This window comes from Drosophila nasuta, chromosome X, assembly GCF_023558535.2.
Source record: "Drosophila nasuta strain 15112-1781.00 chromosome X, ASM2355853v1, whole genome shotgun sequence".
Taxonomy (NCBI): domain Eukaryota; kingdom Metazoa; phylum Arthropoda; class Insecta; order Diptera; family Drosophilidae; genus Drosophila; species Drosophila nasuta.
The window spans coordinates 29,997,447-30,008,156 of record NC_083459.1 but is presented as its reverse complement, the minus strand read 5'-3'; the positions used below and the strand labels follow the sequence as shown (position 1 = coordinate 30,008,156).

The following is a 10,710-nucleotide window of genomic DNA, read 5'->3' as shown; positions in this document are numbered from 1 at the left end:
AAGAAGCAAGAAAATTATAAACATAAAATAAAAAAGAAATGTAATTTCAATAATTAATGCAAAATGAAGAAAAACACAAGATAAGCGAAAAATTACGAAGAAAAACAAAATCGAAAAAAAAACGAGAAGCAGGTAAAGATGAAGCCAAAGCAAAAGGAAAAGCTAAAGCTAAAATCGAAGATGATGGAAAACAACAAAAAGGCGAAGACAGCAACAACAATTCAACAATTTTCACTTGCAATCAAAAGCAGTTGGAAAAATCAATTTCACTTTTCAATTAAACGTTCCAAAAACAAAATTTGACCAAGCAAAAAAAGAAAATACATTTTATAATGATGATAATGCGGGACGCTAATGATGATAATGATGTTTCTTTATATTCATTTTGTTGTTGCTGATGTGCTGTTGCTAACCGAAGCGAGGGGGCGATGGGGCGTGGCACGGCAACGAATTGAAAATAATATGCAATAAAAAACGTCTGGAAAATTGCGCTTTGATGTTGCTGCTGCAGAAACAGCAGACTTCAATAGCGAATCACTGGAACGTGCAACACGAGGAGGCGCCGCAATAACAACAACAACACGAGGCCTGCAATTATAATAGCATCACGACAACAACAACAACAACAACAACAAACAGCAGCAGCAGCAACCAAATGTTGCCGGCAATTACAGCGCATCCAACAACATTAACACCAACAACAACGGCAATAAAATCACAAAAATTTTACTTGGGATTTTTGTTCAGCACCTCGCTCTTCCCCTCTTTATAATTCGCCCCCTTTCCCCCCTTTCTCCTTACCGCATTGCCGCAGTGCAAATTTGCAGCGGCATATGAAAATGTGTGTAAGCTGGTAGATGTAGAACAAACCTAAAGACTAGACTAGCTGATACCCAGCAAAAAAAAAATGAAATTAAATTAATTTCGATTAAATAAATGTATTGTACCTATAATCAATATAGAAAAGTTAAATAAATGACAAAATAAATTTAAATGCATACAAATATTTCAATTCTATTATAAAAGAAAAAAACACACACACACACACTCAAAAGTTTTTTGAAGTTGCTATAAACATAAATTATGTATACTATAAATTACAAAAATAAATGTTGAATGACAAAAATGTTAATTAATATAAATAATTAATTTCGATTCAAAAGTGTATGTTTTTGTTTTTGTAAAAACAAGTTAAGTGTATTACCATTTAATAAAAAATTAATATACCCAAAATACTAAAATATTATGTATATTGATCAATTAAATATACCAAAATTAATATACCGGAAAAATTACTGAAATAACCGAAATGTGTATTTGAATATAACAAATTAATGTTCTAAAAATATTGAAATATACCTTAATGTATATTTGGTATATTGATGTAAATAGTGCTCTCAAAATATATATACTGAATATACTGAATTGAACTGCAAATGCTTTTCTTAATAATATAATTTTTATTCAAGCTGAGATTTTCAGAATGTTTTAAATACATTATAAAAAATATTTTTTGAAGTTGCTTCAAACCATTCAAAGGTTTTTAATTTAATATACCGAATTAATATACCAGAAAAATACTGAAATATGCCAAAATATATATTTGGTATGTTGATAATATAGAGTAGAACTTTTCTTATCAATAATCTATACGCGTAATGTAAATTTAAGCTAAAGTTTTAAGAATATACTATTAAACACTCGTTATAAATGAAAAGTCGCTTATTGACTAATAATAAAATATAAGTAAATATACTTATAAGTAAATCCACTTTCTATAACTATTATTTACTAATAAAATATAAGTAAATATACTTATAAGTTAATCTACTTTCTATGACTAAGTAGCAATATTCGACTTCTAAAATATCAACGACGGCATCAAGCGATGTAATAAGAAATTCAATTCCGAAACACTAAAAATATAAACTCTCAAATCAGTGAAGTCGAGCTACTCCAATTTGCCAATTTGCACAGGGTATAAGCACGGGAAAAATAAAAGATATTAATGCACTGGTAATATAAGAAGAACACACACACACGCGAATTTTATGCAGACATTTTATACGATTTATTTGCATGTTGCAATGCACAACAAGAAAAATGTGTGTCAGCAGAGAGAGAGAGAGAGAGAGAGAGAGAGAGAGAGAGAGAGAGAGAGAGAGAGAGAGAGAGAGAGAGAGAGAGAGAGAGAGAGAGAGAGATAGAGATGTGCAAATACAAGCGAAAATACCCTTTAAAGAACTTCAATGAAAGCGAATGAGATTGATAAACCATTATTCTGTCAATTAAAGATGTTGGCAAAATGTAAGCAGCAATTAAAATAATTATATACAATAACGAGTTGTCAGTCATTGTGACTATATGTAGCACATATACCCTGTAGGCGTAGGGTATGCCACATGATGTGCACAATCTCGACATCGGCAACAATTTGTGCAACTTTCGAACTCTGCTGTTAACAACATTTGCAACAGTCGCTGTCGATGTCGATGTCGTTGTTGTTGTTGTTGTTGCTGGTGTTGATAAGGATGCTTGGCGCTGGCTGCGCTCGTGTTTGGTGTCAATGATAGCGTGAACGATACTTTGTATACACTTACACACACACACAATTTCAAAAACATACAGCGAACGAACTTCGTTTGCATAAGTGGGGCGCCAGTTTCCGGCATACGCTGCGTATACACAATATGCAATATACAAATACACGGCAAAAATAAAATAAAAAACAAGTAAGAAAGTTACAGTCGAGTGTGCTCGACTATGAGATACCCGCTACCCATTTTTAATAAAGGCAAAATATTGCGGTATTATTTTCAAAATATACCGAAAATACTTAAAAATACACCAAATGGTATGTTTGGTATATCGATATAGTACTACATTCAAAATATACCATAGACGACCAGATTGTCAGCCAAAGCAACTCAGATCCCCAGTAAGTAGGCGTTTTTGCCCATGCAAAAGTATTTCTTTAATAACTTCCACAATTTTTATCTGATCGCAACCACATTTTTAGGAAACACAATTACTATAAATATTATTGTACATGTCAAAATTCGCAGCTCTAGCTCTAAAGTTACGCTTGTTATTCGATTTTTTTTAATTTGCGGGGGCGGAAGTGGGCGTGGCAAAAATTTGAAACAAACTTGATCTGCGTGCAAACATAATAAATGCTGTCGAAAAAAAAATATAGCTCTATCTCTTATAGTCTCTGAGATCTAGGTGTTCATACGGACGGACGGACAGACGGACAGACACACAGACGGACAGACGGACATGGCTAGATCGTCTCGGCTGTTGATGCTGATGAAGAATATATATACTTTATAGGGTCGGAGATGCCTTCTTCTACCTTTTACATACATACCCTTGTACCCAATGGGTAGCGGGTATAAAAAACAACACAAACACTACTCACACATTCACTAGTGTATGTGTGTTTGAGGTAGCTTTAAAGTTTATGGCCACTGAATGGCCTTTCAGCGGTCAACAAAAAGTGCGGCAGTCAAATGCGGGGAAAAGCGGCTACGAAGCGATGAAATCGTCTGGCGGGAAGAAGACAGTCCGGAAGAGAAAGAGAGAGAGAGAGAGAGAGAGAGAGAGAGAGAGAGAGAGAGAGAGAGAGAGAGAGAGAGAGAGAGAGAGCAAAAGATGGACAAAGAGATGTAACATGTAGCAGTAAGTGTGAAGTGTGCGAGCATCTGTATCAGAATTTCAGGCATCAATGGCCATACCCTGCCTTGAACGGGGTAATTCATAGTCTGGCCGACTGCCGCATTGCATGGCATTCATCAAGGGACTCGTAAGGCAATCATATGCGAGTAAAGTCATCAATTGACTGCCCAAACGAAGACACTCCATGAAAATGCACTTTAACATTTAAATTTACCAACGGCAACGCAATCAACTTCAGCGTCTTGCACTAAGATGAAAGTAAATAACCAAGGGCCATCAAATAACAAAACTTTTTCAAGTTTGAATATGATATTATCGATACTAAAAATATACCAAATAGTATATTTTATATACCAATATAGTACCACATTCAAACTATACCATAGGCGGCACAATATACCAGATTGTCAGCCAAAGCAACTCATACCCCTAGTAAGTAGGCGTTTTTGCCCATACAAAAGTATTTCTTTAATAACTTCCACAATTTTTATCTGATCGCAACCAAATCAGGAATCATAACTACTATAATAATTATTGTATATATAAAAATTCGCAACTCTAGCTTTAAAATTACGCTTGTTATTAGATTTTTTTTGATTTGCGGGGGCGGAAGTGGGCGTAGCAAAAATTTGAAACAAACTTGATCTGCGTGCAAATTTAACAAATGCTGTCGAAAAAAAATTGTAGCTCTATATCTTATAGTCTCTGAGATCTAGGTGTTCATACGGCCAGACGGACAGACGGACAGACGGACATGGCTATATCGTCTCGGCTGTTGACGCTGATCAAGAAGATATATACTTTATAGGGTCGGAGATGCCTCGTTCTATCTGTTACATACATTTCCTGCCGGCACAAAGTTATAATACCCTTCTACCCTATGGGTAGCGGGTATAAAAATAAACCAAATAAATATATAGCTAAAACTATAAAAAAATACCTACATTTGGTAAATCGATATACTATAAATATACTTGGATAAATATACCAAATATATTTATATACCGTAACAAACGATGTTTAACAAATTTTAGATCTGTCTCTTTAATAGACTCTGAGATATGGGTGAGCATATGGACAGACGGACTGATTAAAAATCTAAATACTTTATGAGGTCGCTGCTCCAATTGATCAGAAAATTCTTAAAAATTTTACCATATAACAAAAGTATAAAAACAAGTAAGACAGCTTCAGTCGAGTGCTCGACTGTGCTCGACTGTGAGATGAATAATATACCGCAAAATACCGAAAAGTATACCAATGTATATATTTGGTATGTTGAAATAGTACTGCATTCAAAATATAAATGTTGACAGGCAAGTATACCAGATTGTTAGCCACACAAAAGTATTCCTTTAATAACCATCCTTACATATACTCGATTTTTTCAATCGAGAAGTCACACACAGACAAAAACTATTTAATTATCCGTTAAATTTTTCAAGTATTTAAACTTCGATACTATTGCCTTAGTATCGAATAAACTTATCATTTTTGCCACCACTAATTGTTTGACAGTCAACACAGAGTTGCATTCAACTATCGCTAATAAACATCGCATAAATATCGTGTCATCGCACTTATCGATATTTTATCGTGCCCTACCAAAGTCCATCACTGGAGATGAATTGTAATTTCTGTCACTCACAATTGGAAAAAAACTAAGCGAACATCATCTGGTGAAAATTTTTAATAAATTTTTATTATTTTTTTAAAAATGGGTCGTGAAATAAAGAAAATATTCGCTAACAAGGTAAGTCTTCTAATCTTCTAATGCGGTGAAATACAATTTGTCTATCTAATTGTGTAAATTGTTAGCCAAAGTCTGGCAAAAGTTCTTCAACTGTTAACAACGAAGAAGACGTGAAGAAGAACAAGGCTAAGAAGGTTAGGGCTGAACCTGCTTTAGTAGACAAAAAGGTAAGTTGCACAAATCGTGAAAATTTGCTTCTTTCGAAAATGAAATGAATGGAATAGCGAATAAGAAACTTCAATTCTATTAATTGCTTTGGGTTTTTGTGTCAACTGGATTTTCTTTAAATTATTTTCTGTAATTTATTGTTAAATTCCGTGGCGAAAACAAAAAACAACCACATGTGTCCATGAAATCCGAAAATTAATTTAATTTTTTTTAATTCTTTTCAATAAATTGTTAGTCAACGCTTACCGAAGCTAAACTACGTAAATTGAAGGTTGACAATGAGGCTGTCGGTAAAGTTACCAAGCTCAAAAACAAGCTTAAATCCAAAACTGTTGGACTGGAGAAAGCAGAAATGAAAGATTTGATGACATCTGACTTAATTGCTGCTTCAGAGGAGCAACCAAGAGCTGTAAGTGTAAAATGCCTATTTAACTATTTAATGAGTTTGATTTAATCCATGTTCATCTAGACAAAGCTTAAAAACAAGAAGGCCAAAGGGAACCCTAATCCTGAATCTGAATCTGTTTTGGGTGATCCAAAGATCAAAGCAAATCAAACTTCATCCGTAGAAGATATTTTGAAAGAGTCACAAAAAACTGTATGTAAAAAATACGAAGCAATACTTTGAACTATTTAATGAGACTAATTTAATTAATTACCATTTACCAAAGCATAAAGTCAAGAAGGACAAAAACAAGCCCAAGACTGATTGTGAATCGAATGATTCAAATTCTTCATCTGCTGCAAATATGGAGGGACTTCCTAAAAAAGTCAGTTACAAATGTGCATCAATTTCAATATTGTTTAATAAGTCTCTCTTAAATTGCTAGAAACCGATTGAAGACGAAGCTAAACTTCGTAAATTGAAGGTTGACAATGATGCTGTCGGTAATATCACCAAGTCCAAGAATAAGCTTAAATCCAAAACTGTTGGACTGGAGAAAGCAGAAATAAAAGATTTGATTACAATTGATTTAATTGCTGCTGCCTCAGAGGAGCAACCAAGGGCTGTAAGTGTAAAATGCCTATATAACTATTTAATGAGTTTGATTTAATCCATGTTCATCTAGACAAAGCTTAAAATCAAGAAGACCAAAGGAAAGCCTAATGCTGAATCTGAATCTGTTTTGGGTGATCCAAAGAACAAAGCAAATCAAACTTCATCAGTAGCAGATATTTTGGAAGAGTCACAAAAAACTGTAAGTGAAAAAGTGAGACAATACTTTGAACTATTTAATCAGACTAATTTAATTCATTTCCATTTACCAAAGCATAAAGTCGATAAGGCTAAAAATAAGACCAAGACTGATTGTGAATCAAATGATTCAAATTCTTCATCTGCTGCAAATATGGAGGGACATCCAAAAAATGTAAATTAAAAATGTACATAAATTTCAATATTACTCAATAAGTCTCTTTTAAATTGCTAGAAACCGATTGAAGACGAAGATAAACTTCGTAAATTGAAGGTTGACAATGATGCTGTCGGTAATATCACCAAGTCCAAGAATAAGCTTAAATCCAAAACTGTTGGACTGGAGAAAGCAGAAATAAAAGATTTGATGACATCTGATTTAATTGCTGCTGCTTCAGAGGAGCAACCAAGAGCTGTAAGTGCAAAATGCCTATCAATTCATTTAACTATAGTATTTAATGATTTAATCCATGTTCATCTAGACAAAGCTTAAAGTCAAGAAGACAAATAGCAAGGTTAATGCTGAATCTGAATCTGTTTTGGGTGATCTAAAGATCAAAGCAAATCAAACTTCATCCGTAGCAGATATTTTGGAAGAGTCACGAAAAACTGTAAGTGAAAAAGTGAACTATTTAATCAGACTAATTTAATTCATTTCCATTTACCAAAGCATAAAGTCAAGAAATCCAAAACCAAACTGATTGCCGAATCTTATTTGGGAGATCCAAAGATCGAAACCGAAGCAGCTTCACCAGTAGAAATTGTGAGTAAAAAATGTGAGAAAATGTGTTCAACTTTGTAATTAGCTTCATTTAATGCACTGCTAGCCAAAGCTTCAAGCCAAGAAGCCCAAATTTATGGCTGGATCTGATTCGAATGATTCAAATTTCAAAAGCCCTTCATCTGCTGTAAATATGGAGGGACTTCCTAAACAAGTCGGTTAAAAACGTGCATCAATTTTGAATTTTGTTTAATAAGTCTCTTTTAAATTGCTAGAAACCGATTAAAGACAAACTTACCGAAGCTAAACTACGTAAATTGACGGTAGACAATAATTCTGTTGGTAAAGTCACCAAGGAAAAGAACAAGCTTAAATCCAAAGCTGTTGGACTGGAGAAAGCAGAAATGAAAGATTTGATTACAACTGATTTAATTGCTGCTGCTTCAGAGGAGCAACCAAGGGCTGTAAGTGTAAAATGCCTATTTAACTATTTAATGAGTTTCATTTAATCGATGTTCATCTAGACAAAGCTTAAAATCAAGAAGGCCAAAGGAAAGCCTAATGCTGAATCTGAATCTGTTTTGGGTGATCCAAAGAACAAAGCAAATCAAACTTCATCAGTAGCAGATATTTTGGAAGAGTCACAAAAAACTGTAAGTGAAAAAGTGAACTATTTGATCAGACAAATTAAATTAATTTCCATTTACCAAAGCATAAAGTCGATAAGGCTAAAAACAAGACCAAGACTGATTGTGAATCGAATGATTCAAATTCTTCAGCTGCTGCAAATATGGAGGGTCTTCCTAAAAATGTAAGTTAAAAATGTTCATCAATTTCAATATTGTTCAATAAGTCTATTTTAAATTGCTAGAAACCGATTAAAGACAAACTTACCGAAGCTAAACTACGTAAATTGAAGGTTGACAATAATTCTGTTGGTAAAGTCACCAAGTCCAAGAATAAGCTTAAATCCAAAACTGTTGGACTAGAGAAAGCAGAAATGAAAGATTTGATGACATCTGATTTAATTGCTGCTGCTTCAGAGGAGCAACCAAGAGCTGTAAGTGCAAAATGCCTATCAATTCATTTAACTATTTAATGATTTAATCCATGTTCATCTAGACAAAGCTTAAAGTCAAGAAGACAAATAGCAAGGTTAATGCTAAATCTGAATCTGTTTTGGGTGATCCAAAGATCAAAGAAGAACCAACTTCATCCGTATCAAATGTTTTGGAAGAGTCACGAAAAACTGTAAGTGAAAAAGTGAGACAATACTTTGAACTATTTAATCAGACTAATTAAATTAATTTCCATTTACCAAAGCATAAAGTCAAGAATGCCAAAAACAAGCCAAAGACTAAATGTGATTCGAATGATTCAAATTCTTCATCTGCTGCAAATGTGGAGGGGCTTCCAAAAAATGTAAGCGAAAAATTCGAAACAAGTCGTGTACTTTAATTCATTTCAATAATTATGCTAGCCATCGCTTGAAGACATGACAATCAAAGATCAATCTGCATCAAAAGCTTCAGCTGAAGCAGATATTATGGAAGAGAGTCTGCCAAAAAGTGAGCCACGTGAATTGAGAGTTGCCAAGAAGGCTAAAAACAAGAAGAAGTCTTCAACTGCTTCAGATGTCAATAAGAAGGTAAGTTGAACAATAATCATTTGCCAATAAGTTTTCTATTTGTATTTTCTTTACAAAATTAGATTGAAACGGGCAATAAGGCAAGTCCTTCTACATCGAATAGACCTGAAGGTGGTTTAGTCACCTTCTGTTACACTTGTAGGGTCTGTAAGAGTCATTTATTTAGATCAAGGTATATTTTATTATCACCAGATTTTATATTTGACTAAAAGCAAATCAAACATGCAATTCAAATCAGCTGTTTGTATATTTGTCAACACAGGGTTGCATTTTCGAAGAGAGAGTTGCCACCCAGTCAAAAAAAGAATCGCAAAATATTTCTAATCAGTGAGAGAAGCAATAAATTATAATTTAATTTAAAAGTGTTGTATTATAATTTGTATAATAACATATTTAGATCAAGTGCATCTGCTTTAATGATGCGATTTTGTGATGCAAGTGTTGATATCAAAGTCGCATCACGTGAACAGCTGTTTAGGTGTGAACAAGAGAGAAGACGAAGGAAGAAGACGAATATTAAGGGTAATACAAACAAATGAACCGATAATGGACAATCGACACTGACGTCATACAAGGAGTATAAGTTAATATACATTTTATTTATTATTAATTTATCGACTCCACTTAGTCCGTTTTTCAACTCGCTCCTGTACAACGTGGTCGAATTAATCAACTTGGCAATCTTCTTTCTTATGCCTCTGTATATTTCCACTTTATTTTTCGACTTTGGTTTTTCTATTTTAGATAATTGCAAAACAATTTGAAATAATGTGAGAGCACCAAACTTTGTAAGTGAAATAATCGGCTGATTTCCATTAATAACGCTCCTTTTTGGATAAGCATCCAAAATATTACTCTCTTTAAGAAGATGCGGCGGAAGATTCTAATCTTAATGGACATTTTCAATGATGCATCTCTTTCTAAACAGAATGCTGTAGAGGTGTGGCCATGTATTATTTGTTTTTACCTTTTTCGTGACAAATTTAGGCACATAAAAGTAAGTAAGAACGGTCACTCTAAAACTTGTAAAGCTTGGTCACATTTATTTAGCTCATCTGGGAACAGCGCCTTAGGATCAACGACAAGCCACAGATATCTTTCATTTGCTAACTCCAAACATTTTATCCATCATATCAGATGCCAACGTCATCATCATCATCATCATCATCATCAGCATAATCATCATCATATTTCGCTGCTACTTTTCATGCTTAACTTTGTGTGATTTTTTGCCACTCTCGATATTTTTTTATGATCTCACTTTGATTTCGACCATAAGTTCTGTGTCTGTGTATTTTTATAGAGTCGGGAGTCATAAAATTGATAAACAATATGGAAAATAAGGAAAAGGAGTTGTTGATGTGGGGTGGCGAATACGCTTAAATGCTGCTTTATAATGCATTTTAATGGCCCATTGGAGTTTGGCCAGCAAAACACACAACTTTACTTTTTATATGCCACCAAGTTTCAGAGTAGCCCATATACCTAAAAATATATACATACATACATACATATATAAATTTGTACTCGTTGGCCACAAAAATGAG

The 10,710-nt window shown here is 33.7% G+C and overlaps 2 protein-coding genes across 10 annotated transcripts in view; one reads left to right on the top strand and one right to left on the bottom strand.

The window, feature by feature from the left end:
* LOC132795176 (serine-rich adhesin for platelets) overlaps nucleotides 1-10,710 on the bottom strand; it is a 128,251-nt gene that overhangs the window by 104,032 nt on the left and 13,509 nt on the right. The gene's annotated exons all lie outside the window — the stretch shown is intronic.
* LOC132796901 (peptidyl-prolyl cis-trans isomerase G-like) lies at nucleotides 5,315-9,519 on the top strand. 6 transcript variants are annotated; one of them, XM_060808244.1, is made up of 20 exons: nucleotides 5,315-5,431; nucleotides 5,497-5,598; nucleotides 5,835-6,008; nucleotides 6,069-6,197; nucleotides 6,271-6,369; nucleotides 6,430-6,609; nucleotides 6,670-6,798; nucleotides 6,871-6,969; nucleotides 7,030-7,209; nucleotides 7,277-7,405; nucleotides 7,465-7,557; nucleotides 7,622-7,729; nucleotides 7,791-7,979; nucleotides 8,040-8,168; nucleotides 8,228-8,326; nucleotides 8,387-8,575; nucleotides 8,638-8,766; nucleotides 8,839-8,937; nucleotides 8,996-9,163; nucleotides 9,226-9,519. In XM_060808244.1, the coding sequence occupies exons 1-20, from the start codon at nucleotides 5,396-5,398 to the stop codon at nucleotides 9,370-9,372; spliced, it is 2,607 nt and encodes an 868-aa protein (XP_060664227.1). In that variant the 5' UTR covers nucleotides 5,315-5,395; the 3' UTR covers nucleotides 9,373-9,519. The 6 variants fall into 6 exon arrangements, with proteins under 6 accessions (XP_060664227.1, XP_060664232.1, XP_060664229.1 ...); XM_060808249.1 differs by lacking the exons at nucleotides 7,791-7,979; nucleotides 8,040-8,168; nucleotides 8,228-8,326; XM_060808246.1 differs by lacking the exons at nucleotides 6,069-6,197; nucleotides 6,271-6,369; nucleotides 6,430-6,609 and having other exon boundaries at nucleotides 9,226-9,518.

Excerpts from the sequence above, each read along its gene's own strand:
- LOC132796901 (XM_060808244.1), top strand. The coding sequence starts at position 5,396 with ATGGGTCGTGAAATAAAGAAAATATTCGCTAACAAG. Across the intron at positions 5,432-5,496 it reads AGAAAATATTCGCTAACAAG|CCAAAGTCTGGCAAAAGTTC; the intron begins GTAAGTCTTCTA and ends GTAAATTGTTAG. Across the intron at positions 6,198-6,270 it reads TGAAAGAGTCACAAAAAACT|CATAAAGTCAAGAAGGACAA; the intron begins GTATGTAAAAAA and ends CATTTACCAAAG.